General features: G+C 42.7%; 1 protein-coding gene across 9 annotated transcripts in view; it reads left to right on the top strand.

Moving 5' to 3' along the window:
- The window catches only part of Hrb27C (Heterogeneous nuclear ribonucleoprotein at 27C), a 38,613-nt gene that overhangs the window by 18,514 nt on the left and 443 nt on the right, over window positions 1–19,656 (top strand). For 2 of the 9 annotated variants that reach the window (XM_076368990.1, XM_076369019.1), the window contains one exon: window positions 16,183–19,634. The exons of 2 other annotated variants lie outside the window; for them this stretch is intronic. In XM_076368990.1, coding sequence (XP_076225105.1) covers window positions 16,183–16,322 — 140 coding nt within the window. In that variant the 3' untranslated portion in view covers window positions 16,323–19,634. Of the gene's footprint in view, window positions 1–321; window positions 13,331–14,052; window positions 15,385–16,182; window positions 19,635–19,656 lie in introns of those variants that run through there. 5 more of the 9 variants (XM_076369028.1, XM_076369005.1, XM_076369001.1 and 2 more) reach the window with 4 other exon arrangements.

Below are 19,656 nucleotides of genomic sequence, written 5' to 3'. Positions count from 1 at the left end.
GCACGCTTTCTGTCCGTCTCATTCCCAGTGCCCCAGTAAGTGAGAATCGTAGAAGAAGGAAAAGGATTTTTCAAAGTTATAAGAAAACACATGAATACGACTCTCTGTACCGAGGGGGGTGTCCGACTTTCCGACGACTTTATAATACACGAGAGAGCGAGAGAGAGAGAGAGAAAGAGAGAGAGTGAGAAAGAAAAAGAGAAAAATGATTTACTTCTGGGGATGTGTCCGATCGCTGTCCCCAGTCGGTGACGTATCGTGAGAGAGAGACGTGACACGTAGATTTCTAATAAACTATCTGAAGGCTTTATCAATCCGTAGTGAGGCGACGTTTCGATGGAACTGTTCGAGGTTCGGGACGGACAAAGTCGTACACCCCGCTGTCAGCACAGTAGCAGTAAAACGTGTACCAGGCCAAAGCGCATTGTCTCTGCTCTTAAGGTTTTTACTCCTTAAGGAAAAACAGTCGAAATAAAAAAGAGTTGCGGAGCCGAGAGAAAGAGAGAGAGAGAGAAAGAGGGAGCGAACGAGAGTGAGCGCAAGAGAGAGCAAGAGAGAGAGCGAGAGATAGAGAGAGAAAGAATTTAACGTGGAGATATACGATATATATATGTATATATACATATAAATATACATATACATATATATATGTATATATGTATGTATATATCTACCAAGGTTAGGAAATAACAAAAAAAAACCGAAATTGAACAGAAAATTGGGAAACGATTAAACGCGTAGGAGTAATCAAGAGAAAAAAAAAATTCAGAGCGATATACACACAGAAACTATTTACAGAAAGAGAGAGAGAGAGAAAGAGAGAGAGAACGAGAGAGCGAGAGAGAGAGAGAAAGCGCGCGCACGAGAGAGAGAGTGAGAGAGAGAGAGAGAGAGAGAGGATTTTTTTTGTCGCGATGAACATTATAATATGCGCGTTAAATGATAGTAACGATTTAATGAACGATGATTATGATTACGATTATTATGATTATTATTATTATGATTAATATTATTATTACTATTATTATTATTAATTATTATTATTAATTATTATTATTACACACAGAGATAGGAGATGTTGAGAGAGAACACATGTTTACATGCTATTCTATCATGTATCTATATTATTCATTGCAACATATATGTATGTACACGCACTCGTATGTCTGCTCGTGTAAATGTATACCTTTAAAAAAAAAGAAGAAAGAATTGAAAGCAGAAGGAGAAAATATATCGATATAGGGGCGTACGTTATTATTTTTCTTTTTTTTTTTTTGGAATTTTTTCGAAGACGACAAGAGAGAAAATTGTACGTTTTGCGTGCACGGACAGGCGTGCACGCGCACGTCGACATATATACGTATATGTATACCACATATATACACTTCTCCATGCATACACCACCATTGTTTTCTATTTTTTTTTTGTTTTTGTTCTTTCTTGGTCTCTGTGTTGAGTGGGACGCGAGACAAGTGGCTTGCACAGCACGGGGACACGAAAATCGGGATCGATAGGGAATGAAACGAAATATCATTGGAAAGAGAACCGTCGGTGAGAAACGGGGGTTGATTAACCCCTTGCCTACGGGAATTGAGCACCGTGATCATCGAACTTCGAAGCTTATTTCATTTCCATCGAATCGTGAATCAAATGTTCCCTCTGGAAAGATCTCGCAGGCGCAACGGCGATCAACGCGAAATAGGTTTTCCTTTGAACGAATCGCTCGCGATAAACAAACTCCAAACGACGCCGTTGCGAGGGCGATTACGGGGCAAGGGGTTAACGAGGAAATAAATAGGCGACGTTAGTTAAGGGCACGTGGAAAGGGGTTGAAAGGGGGAAAGAATGGGAATAAATTCGTCAGGGCGGTTGCGGACGGGGGCGGATTGAATCAATTAGGTTCCATCGATTAGGGAAACGTTAGCGCGATCCTATTATCCGGGGGTGAATGTATAGGCGATGTAACTTTCAATTCGGGTTACGTTCAATCGATCCCATTTCGACTATTAGCGATAGTTTCTAGCCTTTAGTTAATCAAATAACGCCGTTCCTTGGAGACTGAACCTAATCTAACGTGTATAAATTTCGATTGTTCGTTGGATCATTCGACCTGATATAGGAATTAATAGTATATGTGTACGTATACATGCGCGGAGATTTCGTTCTGATTAAACAAAAGTTTATCGTCGACGAGAGACATCCGAACTGGGGCGTACGCGGAATTTTGGGCAAACGCTACATCGGCGTGAATCTTTCGAGCTGCTTCTATTTTTATTACTATCACTGTTACTCTCGTTTGATTATGCTGTTGGTATCGCCTAACGCTACCGCTCTACTTTTTATCCCACCCTCCTCCCCCTCCTTCCTTCACGTGTTGTACACGATGATTTATTGCCGCAATTTATTACCACTTATCGCTGCCCTCTTCGAATTGTTGTTCATTATGGATTACTTTCCATTTTCCTCTTGCTTCTCGCCATTCGTACGCCGAAACTTCGCGCGTTAAAGCTGAGATTGGCGATACGTTTCGGTAGCGGTGTGTCCGTCGACGAGAATACACAGAGAGAGAGAGATATATATATGTATATACGCTACCGTTCATAAATCATCGGACTCTTGCGTCACCCGGAGTAGAATAATATCGAAGCGAACTCACGAAAGTTCTTCACTTTATTACGTCATTGATATAATCAAAACTTCAGCCGTTTAATTAACCCCTTATCTTACGATCCATTTTCGCGAACGGACTCGGAATTGTTATTGTTAATCATTTCCTAGCGGGCAAGGGATTTATACATTTATCGTAAGCGTACGTTTACTAGTAAAGGGTTCAGTATTCATAAGCGCGAAATAGTATTTATACAAAGTGAGGGATATTTATTAAATTCGATTGAAAGTCTTCGAAGCGGGCCTGAGTCGACGGTTACAAGGCAAGGGGTTGATTAAGGTAGTACATCGATCAATCTTCGTCGTTCCTCGATCTTAACGATCTGTTCCAGAAATTTTGTAGGTTCTAACGTGTATTTTTAACTGCTCTCTTATCGGCGGCCGAAAGCGACGTTAAAATTAATGACATTTTACCAAGTAATCGTACATTCTCCTGCTTATACTTTTCAATTTCAGTAAGGTCGTCTCAGCCGTGTTAACACACATTTCAACTCTATCGGACACGAACACGAAAGGATTAACATTTCCCCTGGAACGTAACGAAAGTTTCCTGACGGTTTACGGAACGGTAGCGTGAATCGACGCAAGTACACGATGATGTCGTCACATTTGCAGCCGCGTGGACTCGCGCGATCGTCGCGTTCGCTCGGGGCCAGTGCCGTTTTACGTTGTTTACACGCCCGCGATAAGTTTCGACGGATAAGGAATAGTCGTAAAATCCGAGCGTTGACGAGTCCGAGTTGTTAGCAGACAGAACCGACGAGTTCCTTTGTTCTCGGGCACCGGAAAACAACTGGAAAGAGGGAAACATTGAGAAACGCGAGAGAGAGAGAGAGAGAGGGAGAGAGAGAGAAAGGAAGAGAATGCTGCTAGCAATTTCTTCGGTCGATTACCTTCTTCGAATACAATTACAGCCAACCACTTAGGATACACTTTAGAATTGTAAAAAGAACAAAAAGGAAAACGACAAACGAAGGGAACGCGACCGAGGGGGTGTGTGGGACGCGCGACACACACGTGACACGCCAACGTATGTTTTTTAAATACCGTAAAATAAAGAGAAAAATAAAACGGCAGAGATAAGGAGTCGATAAAGAACCGATCGTTCGTAAGCATTTCTCGAATAATATACCTCATCGTAATTTAAACGATTAATTGTAATGATTACTACACCGTGGCTCTCGGCGAGGCGACAGCTGCTTCTCCTTTGTTCCTCGAGTTCCTAAACACGTCGGCCCTTTCGTGATAAATAAGTCCTTTTCGCTCGTTAGCTGGTATATCGATCATCCGTCGTGCGTTCGACGATATATTCTACTTTTTCCCAGGCGGGGTGGTGGTATAATATTGTGTACTATAAAAGAAACAAGGAAAAGAGAGAAGACGAAGGTAATGAAACAGGACGCGCGTGTTACGTTCTATCCACGTGTTACATACAAACTAATTACGGTGTTATTCCTCTTAACGATAAAGATTTAACCGGTAAGGGATAAACGTTTACGAGTTTTCACGCAATATATAGTTAAGCACCGACGGGAAGAGAGAGAGAGGTAGACGAGGGACGCGTTCGCATTAACCGTCAACCAGACGCAGCCCCTTTTCGTTGTGCACTGCCCCGAGGAAGTTCGATCGGGTCGCGGGGAACATAAGTAAATTTTTCCGTAAGTAAACTTTAAGGAGTAAACGCTAAAGCACAATTCTTATTTTATTTACATTATGGGTTCAACGAACTAGTTCGAATTCTCTTTTAATGATTCTTATTCACAGTCTAGTCATACGGATATTTCTTAGTGATCGTTTAAGCGAAGAAAGCCTTGTACTTTATCGTAATTATATCTTACAGAAGTTCTCTCGATATTCTTAGTGTCTCTACGATTAATGATATATATTATTTCTATTATCCTTTGTAGACGGTGGTTCTCATTTCTCATCTCGATAAGCCGCGTTCTCCACCATTCAATAATCTCCCACTCGAAAGAACAGCGAAACTGCCAGTGAAAATCAAATAACGCGTTAACGTTAACACTTTAGAATGTAATGTATAGTCGAATGTGTTCATCGGTTTCCGTTGGTTTAGAGCCGGCCAGTCGAACTTCCCGGGCAGGGCGATAACAATCGCGACCGTACGTCACTCGACAAATCAAAAGAAGCTCATAGCCTAGACGTTTTTGTACGATCGAACGTTTTTTCAGTCGGTCGATGCTCGTTAACGCTTGACGTCCGTTCCTCGGATCGCGTTCGGATTTCCTCTCGACGAGAATCTTGATCGCTAATCGTAACCAAGATGAACGGGATTAGAGAAACGCGGACGCGCTCCAGGAGAGAGCGGGATCAAGGGTTAAAGGCCGCGACGGGCGTGTTATTCAGACTGAGATTTTAATGGATTAAGGCGAGAAATCGAAACGAAACAAAACTTCCCTCTTGCCCCCCTCCCATCTTCGGCCCCGCACGTTTTTTAGATGGCTAATTTTTACATACATACATACACGGACGTGTCCGCGCGACGATAAAGAGAAGAAAAGACGAAGATTTAAGCTGATTCAAGACGGATCCTCTCTAGTTGAACGAACAAAAAGTCTCTCGCCGTATTCTTAGAACCGTTCTCTTAAGTAAGTCAGTCGCATAAGCATAATCCGGGACCCGAAACGAAACGTTCTTCAATTAAGTAAACCTAGTTAATTGTAAATCGTAATGACGTCGTAGAGATTACCGGGTACGCGGCGGAAGAGTACAAGGGTGTTTATAAGTAGGAGGGGGTGCCGTGTTAGGGAGATGTGAAATGTACACGGGGGATGAGAAAAGATGGATGCCGGACGGGGGTAGCGGGATTCGGATAAGAAAGAACCATAAACGAGCCTTAAAACGATACTTTTACTCTTTGTATAGAATCTTAACTGGTTAAAATATATTAGACGGTACGTCCAGAATCACAGTGGGGAAAGCGGGAGGGAGAGAGATTAACAAAACTTATTAGATCGTTATTAACGGATATTAATTAATTAAGGGATTTAAAGTAATGGTTAATTGCCGAATTAAATGATGAGGTTGACCGTTCTTCAGGGGCAGCGCGCGCAACCGTAAATCTTTCCATTCGCATACCACATACACACACATACACACGTACGTACACTATATACGGATAAGTTTCACCCCTTGCATTTTTCAATCAGCCACGACGAACGCGACCCTCGCGCGACTTTCTATTAAGTACCCTCGATCGTGTCTCGAGTGCTCGAGACGCAAATGTGACGACTGATAGGACGATCGATTCGATTCCCCTCTTCGTTTTCCTTCTTTTTTTTTCGTTTCTCCTCCAACCCCTATTCTACTACGTTTGTTCACTTAAATCATAGACACTTAATAGGTCGCGAACAAAGGGTGAATAGAGTATTCGAGATTTGTACGCAAGCATTCGCTTGGAGAACTCAATTAGGAATCACTTTATTCTTATTAGAGAAGTAAATATATATATATATATTTAACTGTACACTGTTCGAATAAATTTTGGCATACACGATGATGGAGAAGATTCGGGAAACGCGACGTAATGTGGTGTTCCGTTATTAATGGTCATGGTTTTGGGGATGAATTACTCGTCGGAGCTGTGAAAATGTTCTGACGAATACAGATTGCATCTGTCTTTTGATTTTCGTGATTTTCCGTTTGTTTCAACAATGGTTGAATGACAGTAAAGAATGTTCTTTGTCTAACGATTTCATTCTGCAGTATATGTTTTATACTGACTGTTTTGTATATCTTTATCGAGTCGTCAGTGTATATAAGAATGATTTGTTTCGTTGCACTTTCGGAAATGTTCCGAACAATGTATGCACTGTATTCCATTTTCAACCATTGATCTTTTCCACCTATACCGTGTTTTTTTAAAAATTGCATTTTCTTACCGAATGAAATCAGTTTGAACATTATGGAATATATTGGAGGTAAAAGTTTGCAAGTCGAAAGACAGAACGATGTCTACATTCGTATAGACTTTCCCTTGCTTTCGATCGGCAGTTCCCCTCGAAATTGCGATCAGTGAAATCGGAGCATCCCGTATAAAACCGACGAGTCCTGTATGCGCATGCACCTAATCTCTACTATAGATAACTGTTTGTACTTTAACGTGTAATATTTAATGTTTCGATGTGCATCTATCATATACGTACGTAGAAAATGAAAAACAGATCGCGAGGAGAGAAATAGAGCTCGCGTGATATCGACGAGAATTATATAAATCTAAATATCTATATAAATATATAATAATATATCAGGGTCGGCTGGTGGTTGGAACGAATTTTCGATGACCGTAGATCCGTGTTTAAGATTCCTTAATTTTAATTTCCTAAGGCGTGATTAATTTAAATTAGTTCCGGACGCGATTATCCCGAGCCACGACTGAATTAAGGGATCGCGAACGTCTCGGGTCGTTCGCGAACAGGCAAACAAGCAAACAAACAAACTTAGAACAAGAAAAAAAAATATGATGAACTAAGAAGAAAATAAGTCTGAGATCGAATTTCACTTTGCTCATTCCAAGGTTGCGTCGAGTCCCTTGAAACGGTCCTAATAAGACTGACTCTGTTCTCGGACGACGATGCGACGAAAACAGATTAAGGGGAAGTCGAGGAAAAGTAAAAATACTAATAATAATTAAAGGAGAAACCGAGATAAATACGTGAAAAAAATGCAGTTGATAAGCAAACCGACGAAACAAATTGTACAGTAATATATGTTTGTAAATCGATCCTACAGTAAGCTCTAATTTCGTAATTTATAAAACGGTACTCTTAGCTTACGTTAATTGTTATGCGTACGTTCCGCGCGAGTAAAATACGTCCAACGACCACTGCCCTTCTAAGGAAAATGGAAAAAAAAGTCACTTGAAAACGAGAGATCGAGATCGAGCGCAGATAACGCAGGAAAGAGAGGAAGGAGAGATTAGAACGAGATAGAGCGAAAGAGAGAGAGAGCAAGAAAGAGAGAACGAGAGAGAGAGAAAGAGAGAGAGAGAGAGAGAAAGGAAGGAGAAAGGGCCCTTTTCCGCGCAGGATATCAAACTTAATCGATCGGACGCGGCCGTCGAGGGTCCGCGCGCAGAATTAGAAACAAAGTTGAATCACAGTACCTTAGATCGCGTTTTTCGGAAACGCCTCTGCTTTTTCTCCTGCGTACAAGATGCCGTCGATCTGGAGATATTGCCGTGTCACTTTTAGGCTTAGTGTTATTTAAAAAAGATAAAAGTAAAAAAATAAACCGCCACGCGACGAAAAGGAACAAATAACGTGGAAGGATATTAAGGGGGTGCAAGAGAGAGAAAGAGAGGAACTTGAACGAAAGAGAGCGAGAGAAATAGAGAGAGAGAGAGAGTTATTAAAGATTAAAGTGAAAAGTGTCAAAATAACTGGTAACGAGTTATCGAAACTATTTATTAACTATTTACGACTAGTACCGCTACTTTAAACGAGGAACTCTACTGTTGTTGTTACGATTATTTTCTATTGTAATTAATTAATCGATTAATTAACGGTCACGGATTGAAACGGCTTTACTATTCATCTCGATGATAAATCTCTATATCTACAGATATACACGCGGGCTACGCGTTAGCAAGCGGTAGCTTAAGTTTATAAGGGATTGACGCGTTTAGCGTTTAATTAGAATCGACCGACAGGGATGAAGACGAAAGGGAAGAAAGAGAGGGGAAAAACCGTGCGAGAGTGACGAGGCTGGAGAGAAAATGTGAACGGATGAAAGCGGTGAGAGAGAGAAAGCTTGCGAGAAGGAGAAAAGGGAAAATGACGGATCGAATGTTGAATGTAGAGGGTTGGAGCGGATGCGGGTATAAAAGCAATACACGGGGTTGCAGCTAAACGTAAACGGACGCGGGAGAGGACTGGACGGGTAGATAGATTAATAAGGAAAATAAAAACAGCGTAGGAAACAATTTAACAGGAGAATTATCGCACTCGCGCCGGGGCGCGTCGATTGCGCCCCGAGCCGCCCCTGCGTCGCAGAGAACACTCCTCGGGGCTGATTAGAGAAACGAACGCACGCCGTTTTATTAAGGTTATCGTCGACTCTCGTCTTTATTAACGAGATAAACGGTTGAAACGGCTATGTCCTAACGTTTGAAACGAGAAACGGTCTAGTTTTACTTGAGCATAAAACGGGGATACCAGGCACGGGGATAAGGGGAACTTCAAAAAAACATAGAAAAATATGGGGAAACTTTGTTGCCTCCGCCTAATGGATAGAACGAATCGCGTAGCCGGTTAAGACGAGAGGAGTTCGAGAGGGACTTGGACTAAATAAATAAAACGAGATAAGATAAGCTACTGTCTACGAAATAGATTTCAACGGGGCGAGTTCTCGGGGGTGATATATGAATCAATAAAAATACTCGAAAGTACACCGAAAGTGCTGCTACCAGGGAATCGACGGAAAGAGAGGATCGATCGAATCGAATTAGGGATTTTTATTCGGTACGATGGGAATGGGTCACGATAGCGCAGGGGTTCATTTTAAATCTGTGTTTAAGGGGACGAAGGGGAGCATTCATTTTGTCGTCACGCGAAACGAGGATACTCGTCCCATCGACTTCGTTTTCTATTAGTTTCTCTTCGAAGGTCTGCTGTCAATTTCCGACGTATCTTTCCCTTGCTTTTATCTTTTCCGAACTTCGCTGCTTTCGAACACGGCGTTTCGACGAAACGGCTGGCTCTTTGACTGTGTCTTAAAACCGCGCGATCGTCGTTCGTCGCGCGATTAGTAATCGTAAATGGGGAACGGGGTGAGAACGGTGACGAGAGAGGGTGAGAGAAAGAGAGAAAGCGAGAAAGTGTGAGAATGATTGATGCGAATACGTGAGAAAGGGATGAATGAGATGTTTGAGGCGAAAAAGTAAAACCCGGACGACGTTTGTAGGTAAATCGAGATAATTATTGATTAAGGGATAAGTTGTGTACAAATGTATTATAAATTAACGATTATCCTCAGAGTACCTTATACGCTGAAAGAGTAAGAAAGAGAGATAGGGCGAGAGAGTTAAGCAAAAGATATTAAACGACGAAAACAAACTCACCTCAATATTATGTAGAATTTTCTCCTCCCCCCCCGATCGTACCAATATAAGGATCGTGGTTCCCGGGCCGCGAGGGGACACATTGTAGGATCAATAATTAAGGTATCGATTAATTATCTAATTAATTAATTAAAGCGTATAAAACTCGACGTTAAGACCGTTACGTAGGGACGTATTAACATAAATAGGGGGGATAAAAAAAAAACGATGATGAAACGGATGAGATGTTTTTTAAACGATAAACAAACAAACAAAACAAAACAAAATGCCAACCATTGTGTTCTCGTGAGAATCATAATTATTCCGTAACTCTTAAGTGACGTGACAAAAGTCGTATCTAAGTCGTTGATTAGTCGTTGTAATTTTAATTAATTTCGTTAGAGACAGAGAGAATACGTGTGAGGAGAGAAAGTGCGAAAGAGATCGGTTGTGAAAGTCGGAATGCCAGGTGTATATTCGGGAAAGCGAGAGATAGACAGGGAGAGATTGGAACCGTTTCAAATGCCGGTTTATCGATGAAAGAAGGACAAAAAGGATACGCGCGTGACGAGGCGAGTGAGTTGATCGAGCACGTGTTACCGATTGAACGTGGTGAAAGCCGAGGAAGGTGAAAGTGGTGGTGTGTTAGGTATTGTGTGATAGGAGAATGATTGGTCGAAAGTTCGCTGTGAGTCAAGAAACAATGTCTGCAGAAGGAGAACGTTGTTGAACGTATCAAGTTGTAAACTAAGTCTTCACACTTCGTTTCAACCTTATCGATATCTATCTCAATCCGAATGAATTTCATTGACAAACGATTGGAGAATTCTATAAATTTAATCTTCTGAATTATAGTTGAACAGGATTGTTATTTTCTTATCTTATTTTCAACTAAGCACGATTTAGAGTAAAATATTTCTTACTGTTTCATTTCAATGACATTTCATCTAGAATTGCATTCATGCAATTATACTTGTTCTGATCTTAGGGACTTAGTTCGCAACCTGATTGTCCAAGGTGTGAAAGACGTGTTCGCGCGCGAGGATCGGCGTAAACGGGCGCGGAGGGCGTGTAGAAGAGAGAAATGATGAAAACGGAGAAATTCTCGACGCGTAAACGACAGGGACGCACGGTGACGTTGACGAACAATGGAAGACACATGTAGTTTAATAGCAAATGGAACATAGTTCGTACGTGGTGTACAAGCGGCGCGCGGTATCGGCGCGTCGTACCAGGTTTAAGGTTTGCCAAATCTCTTTAATAAGTATCGAAGACAAATGTAAAACTTTATTAAGCCGCATTACGTGTGTATAGTGGATAGGGAGTACTCGCAGTTAAACGAATCATAGCTAAACCGTTAGTGCTTAACGCGAAAAAAAATATACAAGATGTGATGAAGAAAGTGCCGGCGCAATATCTCCAGATCGACTCATACACACATTCACACGAGAAACAACCCCCTTTCCCCCATAACCAACGTCGAATCTTCATCGATTCATTCAAACAATGATCAACCGTGATTTCAAGCTTCACAGAGAAACAATTCCTCGGACAACCTATATTTTCCTTCCACTAATTTGAAGATATCACCTACTTAGAAACAAAATAAAATTACCTAAATACTTTCAAAAAATCTCACTCATTTCTCGAGCTACGAAGGATCGAACGGATCCAAAGTTCAACGCTCGAACCAGATTCATTTCCTCGTAGCATTCGTCATAGAAGGATCGTTTTCATTCAATCGAAGGATCGTCAATTATCCCCAGCGAAATTGGCTTGCACACTTGTAGCTTACGTTGACAAGGAAACCGCAACCGAGACACATCCACACGCGTACACAAACAGAATACATACAACGGGAAGGGAGAAAGGGACAGAAGCCCGACGAGTAGTTTAACTAGCGAGCTAACGATCGTTATCTAATTTTAGCGACATTAGTTTATCCTGAGAGAGAGAGAGAGAGAGAGCGAACGAAAGAGAGCGAGAGAGAGAGAGAGAGAGAGAGAGAGAAAGAGAAGACGAGTGGGCCGGTGATCGGGCGAATACAGTTGGGTGGGTGGAACGATCGATCGATCGCTGATACGATCGAGACCGATTATCGATTCGCGGTTTTCTTAAAAAAAAAGCGACGAAACAGAAAGGGAGGGAAGAGAGAAGCCTTTGTAGATGTTAGTAGCTGCGAATTGTTTGCTAGGAGATGGGGGTGAGGAAGCGTACGTTACCAAGTCGGTCGGTGTATATCTGACGTTTAACGGAGGAGCGATTCGAACGAACGAATGGATGGTGGAAACGAGAGGACATGAAACCCGGGCGACCGTGTTCCTCGGCCGGTTTCTGCGATTCGCCGGGGAACAATGTCGGCGGCCGGGGTTGGAAGGAAACGAGTCTCTCGCCGCCGTTCGTTCGGCGAAATTCGGATGGAGTCAGCGGGCGGGACCGCTAGAGGGAGGGAAATAGGGTGGAAGGAAAGAGGAGGACGCGAGAAACAGGGCGGACGGGCGGGCGAAAGGGAGAAATAGAGAGAGAGTTCGCGAGACGAGAGTATTTTCGTTGACGTGAAATGGAACGAGCTCCGTCGTTCGAGGTTCGTTCCGATAATTTTTTTTTCGCGGTTTTTGGGGGTTGGCGAACGGGAAAATAGAAGGGGACGAGAGTTAAAGCGAACGAAGGCTCGAGAGGAGGGATAACCGGAAAGCGATTCGATTTTGGGGGTAGGTTTTCTCGAATCGTGGAGATTTTTCGTTCTGTCGTATTGTCCTTTTTGTTTCTCTTTTTTTTTTTTATTGTTTTGTTTCAAAGAGTGGAGACACGGTTTACGGATAGTAAACTATCCTTGGACTCCTACCCGCTCCCCTCACTCCCAACGATACGTGGAGAAACAGAAACAGTACTACTATTATCGCTACTGTATTACTACTGATGCTACTATTATAATATTACTACTACTACTATTATTAATTATTATTAATTAATTACGATTAATTATTGTCATTATTATTATTACTATTATTACTCATCAAAGTACACGGTTCGTAACGACACTTTTCGCATACACTTTACACTGGAGGACATACATACACGTAAAAAAAAACACACACGCATATATATATAAAATATATATAATATATATTAATATACTTAACGGTGTTTCTAGTGGATTAATTGATTAATTGATACTTAAGATATTATATTAATAATATTAATAATAACGATTATAAATGATGATGATGATATATAATTATATATATATATATATAAATATATATAATTTTTCCTATTTCTTCATATTTTTCATATTCTTGTTAGAAATTAATAAGTGGCTAGCGTAAGTTCTAGTAGAATATTTTATGTAATCATGGTAAGTAAGCTGAGCATGAGACCAGGTAGATAAGGCAATTTGTTGTTAACTACGGTACAGGAAATTATGAAAGATAATAATCTAGTGGAAGAATATTAATGATAATAATATACAGAATTCAAAATAGTTCCAAAGTTTTCGTTTGGGAGTGGACACAGTGGATGCATGTCACTATTAAATAGCTTTGTCGTTACGCTTACCCTCCATATCATCTCGTGCCAATAAATTCGATGGTTTCTTAAAATTCATTTCAAGAGTATTAAATTCATTTTACTACTCGACGTTCGGAGTCCCGAAGGAGTTCCCATGTCTGACAAATTCTTAAACAATATATATATATATCGATAGCTTATAAGTGTTTCTCCGATACCAATTCATATCCAATACTTCAGCCGCACTTTCAAACATTTATTTTTCTTTGATTCTTGGATTCGATAATTACGGGTTGTACACCCCTAACGTTCGATCTAAACGCACTAGCAAACTGAGCACTCCCAAAATTCAATTCCCAGTAGCATTAAAACTTTAAGGCCTCAACTATTTACTTTAGAATAAGTTCGCCGCGCGAATTATCCCTCTGTCAACCCTCTCCGCGTTTCTTTCGCACGCCTGTCGATGGGCGTGTCCTGGGAGGTCCTTCACCACCTTGTTATCTGTCCGACGAGACGAGACGCTGGATATAAACGAAACATATTCGCGAGATAAGGCCAGCGATGACGCGTACACACTGTTATCTCAAAGTCACACCTCGGTTAGCATGTCGGCGGCTTTTTATTTACGTTTGTTGTCTCGCTTCGTCGGACAGGCTGTAATCTCCTTTCTTCCTTTGTTCCCCAGAAACGATCCCAATCCCAATTCCAAAGTTCAAGAACGCCGAAACCGGCAGCCCGACCTTTATCCCGAATGGAGACGCAGCCCCTGGTCCCCAACGGTTCTCCCTGACCCAGCACACTAATTACCACCCTTACAGGCGCTAAAGAACAACCGTGCCGGCACCAAAGACACAGAAACCAAGACCTAGCCTTCCTATAGAACACGTGAATAGAGAGAGGACGTGTAAATATAAGCGAGACGCTATGCCGAAGGATGACACAGGGAAGCAAAATGGTGTCCTTAGAAATGCAACGGGGTCCGATATTGAACACGACCGCACGAGGAGAGAGCGAGAGAGAGAGAGAGAGAGAGAGAGGAAGAGAGAGAGAGAGAAAAAAAAAATTCATTTTTCTTGGTGGACGTCGTTCCTCGACGCGCCCCAACCCCCTAGTCCATAAGGAATCGATTATTCATTAAGGATTTAGATAAGTTACGTGCAAGTGACGGCGTGTAAGCAAGCGTCCTTTTAAAAATTAAGATTAATTAAGGCCGCCAATTTAGCTGTACGGGAACGATCATTAATCTACATATAGAACATTAAATCTTACTGATTCGATCTTTTTCGAACGTTAAATATATAATTTCGTAGCTGCTAAGCTATATAACATATTCTTTTCCTCTTCTTCTGTTATTACGTAATTTTTTTTTTTTAATCTGTCTACGTGTAGCATTATTGTGGAGACGGAATCATGGTATAATTAGCGTAGTCTTTAGAATTACTTAAGAGATAAGTCCACCGCGAAGTTAACATCCGAGTGAATTTAGAAGAGAAGTTAATGACGGAACGACGGGAGAGATATCGGTCGTTTGAGGTTTTCCTTTTAGACTCGCGCGCGGACGCGTTTCGGACCTCTGCTCGGGATTCCATTAGATCGCGCGGCGATGATCCGCGTCGCAGCTGGGACCTCGCGGAGTCCTCGATCCTTTCGAAAGTTTCTCGGCTAGCCTCAAAGTTCGCCCTCGGTGCTCGTGTATTTATCGGTAGACACGTTTTTATAGTAATTATTAAGGTCCTGATGTAAGTGACGGAAATTTTTGTACTGAAGATTGTAAAAGAGGGAGCGAGTGAGAGCGAGAGGAAGAGAGAGAGAAGAGAAAAAACAAGGATCGACGTAGTTCGAAACTGCTTGTTCTTTATTTATATAATACTTAAGTCGCCGGTCATTTATCGATAAGCACGTAATTATTAAGGACGTAATGTAAGCTCCTCCAACTTGCACGTCACGAGACCATTTTCTCTCATTTTTTTCGTTTGTTCTTTAAGACACGTTTTATCTCCTGTCGCATCGGTTTTTTCCGTCGCTTTCTGTTCCCGTTAGATGCATATCGCGCGTCGATCTTAGAGAAAGGAGAAACTAGAACAACTAGAGAACGATTCTGATACACCGACGATATATATTTTTTTTTCGAATATATATATAAGTATATCGCTTGCTCTTTTTTTTTCTTTTTTAATTCTATTCCACAAGATCTTATACATGTACTCTTAGAACTGTTAAGATAGAACGATAATCATCACACCTGCGTTACCGTTTCCCTGACAGTCGGATCCAATCAATCTCTCGGATCCGGCCGGATCCTCTTTGATCCTTCCAGGACCTCCTGAAATACTCTCTCACATCGCAGCGTTGTCTTTCAACTCTCAGCAAACGAATCGATGTTCCGACGAGTCGGTGATCGAAGAGGTTGCTGATCAATTAACTAATAGTCAATGTTTAATCAGCTGTTTTCAAATTCAACGGTGAGTCTCTTCGATCACTGTGTCCCTAGTGATCGGACCAATATCGATACTATCGATCACATTCGTGCATTTCAAAGATCGAAGGTTATTCGAAATTTCATATACTTAACAACAATTTTCCTTCGAGAAATACGTTCGATAGAACCGTCGAGTTCTACCTCTGGAGTTCTTTAACCACTGCATTTTCAAACAGCAAATACCATGGATCTTTCCTTACAAACAAAAATACATCAAAGGCAGAATCTTCGCGTTGCAGTTAAAGAGAAGAATGCTCTAAAGAATGACCTAACATATAGTCAACGTGCAATTCACAAAGCAGAATCGACAGTATCGGTAGTTTCCTCCGATCACGACACAGAGCCGATTCTCGCCGGCCGCGATCAACTCGCGGCGCTGCTCTCTAACGTCACTCTCTCCCTGACTGCGACCACGGGGGGCTCGCGTCCTGGCACACAGTACTACGTTACTTTTATGCGATTCTAACAGGCACCGTATACGGATCCTCGAGACTAGAGAGCGTTCCTGCTGCCCCAGGAACCAACAACAGCTACAGCGGCGGTGGTCCCCAAAGGGGTTACACGGGATCCTCATCCAGCTCCAACAATTACCATCCCTACCGTCGCTAGAATGGATTTAAGACAAATATCGAGTATACCCGGCGTTTAAGAGCGAGATGTCTCGCTCATTCTTCTTCTTCTTCTTCTTCTTCTACTTCTACTTCTTCTACTTCTTCTTCTTCTTCTTCTTCCCCTCATTCTCCGTGCGCCGATACTTGCACGCGTTTCGCAACAGACAGAATCCGGTACCTTCAGAAAAAGGGACTCGAAACCGTGTTTCGCCGTTCGCGTTTCACCCGACCGACCCGCGCGCGCAGATCGTCCCGAGGGACGTTCCTCGGGAGCTTCTCCGCCGATCGAACGTAGACGTAGTCCCGGTCGTTCGAGCGACAACGCGAGCCGTCGCCTCGCGGTTTCGCCTCGTTCCCCTGCGTCCTCGATTCTGCAACTCGCGGCCAGAGTATCGGGGGAGACGAGCGTTCCGCGGACGGATGGAATCTTCTCCGCGACCTGCCAGGTCGGATCGCTCGCCCGGAGGAGGACGGCGGCTAGCCGACGCATCGATACAGTGGACCAATTTTTTCACGAGCGAGGGAAACGCCAACTTTGGAACATCGAAGCGACGCTACCGCGAGAATCCTCCAGCGTTCACTGGCAACTTGCGCTCGGAACGACGCTCTGCGCCGGGTGTCTCGGTAGTCTCGCCGCGACTCCACGAAACGGAAGTTTCTTTAAGAGAAAAGACACGTCGACGTTGCGCATTGAAACTCTCATATTCGAAGCTTCGTTATCGAGCGCACCCCACTGGGAATGAAGATTATTTTATTCAATCACTCTAGAATCTAGAATTTTACTTTACGTTCGATCCTCGCGATTATTTTCGCGTCCTTCGAGAACGAAGCTTCCAATGTACGATCCTCGTGCTGCAACTTCGATGAATTTTTCGCAGAAAGTTCCTCGGGGTCGCGCCGCGGCTACCGGGTCACCCTGCAGAGGTCTTAGGCGAGAAACTAATGGAACTGGCCGTGTCGGCCGACTCGGAAACTAGTTCCCTTCAGAGCGTTCCGATGTCGTCGCACAGATCCCCGTGTCGCGGCAACTTGGCGAACTTTCGGCGACGGGATACAGCTTTCAGCGAGACTCTCGATAATTTCGGACAAGTGATCAACGCATCAAGAGACGAATATTGCGGCCGCCGACTTAGATCTTAAGGGTTCACGGACTCGACGGAGACACGAGCTCGAGTCTTCGACGCCAGCGATTACGCATCGACACCGAGCACTTCTCTTTTCACGATCGACCCTTTGCTCTGTCTGTCACTCGTTTTTCCTCGAGACTTTGTTTTCTCCGCGCCTTACAACCGGTTTGCGACGAGCGCTTTAAAGGGACGACAAGCGGATCAACGTCGATCCTCGACCGACGATGCAGAACCCCGTTACAAGCTTACGCTCGCGGATACCGATCGCCCGCGAACATTCTATCATCAGAAACCACCACCCCTTGACACCCGCTTTTATCATCCCGCCTTTTTTTTTTTAGTTCTCTGTCGAATTCGTTCAGTAGTCGCGACCAACGACAAACAGTTCTCACAACGATGAAAGAACCTAATCCTTTGTTTTTTTCAATTTCTGCCGTAGGAAGTTTATTTCCTAGACGTCCCGTTCATTTTTCTAACTGGATGACGCGAGGCTTGTGGACTTGAGGTAAAAGGCGAAAGGGAAGCGCGAGTTAGTCCGCGGTCGCCGCTTAACGGTCCGCGATTTCTTTCAAAAGGGAATTCCTCAGTTATTTAAATGATCAGCTGGTCCTTCGTCCTTGGTTCAATCATACAGACACATGCACACGTACAGATACACATAGGAACACACGATATACACGATAGTACACGTATTTATATATATATATATATATACATGTATATATATATGAAATTTTTTTTTCGTTCGTCTCTCCCTGCTGTTCTCCGTTTCCTCTTTATTCTTTACTACTTTAACTATACACACAGTGCGTATATTTCCTTTTTGTTTTCTCTTCGCGAGTTTTACCGCTCTGTATTTAATTGATACACCGTGCCTGTTGCGTACCGCTCTGTCCGCGTTCACAGACCCGCTTTCGGGAGCTTTTTCCTACGGATGCTTTCTCGCGATTGTAGCCATTGATTAAAAAACGCGTGTGAAAGTTCGTTCTTGCGAGCGTGAACCTCGGCTCGAACCGCTCGGGACACGATACCGTCGATGCCGGATAGAAAGCGCGCGGTTTCATAATTGGGATCCAATAGTGAAACGATCGCTGACGATTTTACGATTTTACGAAACGCGAGCACAATCAACGACGATCGTTTTTAATTTATACGCCAGATTGCTGTACGCCCGTGCCGGGCTCGATTCGTATTGTATTTTATGGAAAACTGGATGTCGGACACTTCAGTGGATTGTACTCGATACGTTTGCGATTTGTTTTTGGGAATTCGTTGGATGGTTCTTCGGAGGTGTTCACTGATATTTCGATTAACGTTACGCGATTCATTACCCCAGATCGAGTTAATCACGATCGACGCATTATTATTGTACATCGGTGTCTAGCGTTAAGAAGTGATATTCAGATTCAAATAAATTTTTATACAGAACAACTGCCGAGTAAGAAGATTCAGTGTGGATCATCGTAAATCTCTCTGTACAACTACCGGAAAATAAAAGATTTTTCGATAACTTCATAGACTACGCTTAGGTGCATTCGTGTCCTCGTTTCTCAGTTTCTCTAGAGTTACTTTCACTCGACCCTGAATTCCTACAGTTAATTTAAGTAAGCAACAGTTACTTTACTGTTAAGTAACGTATAGGTAATTAAGTTACCCCTAAGGAACCGACGTTTTGAGCGAAGTCTCTGAAACACCGGATCAAAATGGACCTAGGCGATGTCTAAGTATGATGAACAATCTCTGGTAAATTGCCATCAATTAGCTACGCGGCCGAATGGCAACGAATCGCGGTACGTTCACGATGAAACGCGTGTCGTGTCCCGTCTGTTCCTTCCGAGTGCACATGCGATCGTTTTCCCCTGATGTGTATCAGTGTTCCAAAAAGCACACGTGATATGCAGCTGCACTACTCGTCGTTGGCGCACGTACTTGCGATCGAATCACGAGAAAGAGAGAGAGAGAGTGAAAAAGAAAGAGAAATATATATATAATAGAGAGAAAGGGTGAGAGAGAGAGTGAGAGGCAAGAGAGTATGGTAGCTTTCTTTTCAGGCGTTCCGAGTGTAAACCGAAAAATATAAAAGTCCAAGAAGTCGGAAACGATATTGAACTGTTTTTAATGGGAACGTTGAACCGACCGATTACGCGAGACAGTGATATATTTATATACTAAATCTCTAAATATATATATATATACATATATACA

The sequence above is a fragment of the Nomia melanderi genome, chromosome 1 (genome assembly GCF_051020985.1).
Source record: "Nomia melanderi isolate GNS246 chromosome 1, iyNomMela1, whole genome shotgun sequence".
NCBI lineage: Eukaryota > Metazoa > Arthropoda > Insecta > Hymenoptera > Halictidae > Nomia > Nomia melanderi.
This window is presented reverse-complemented; position numbering and strand designations above follow the sequence as displayed.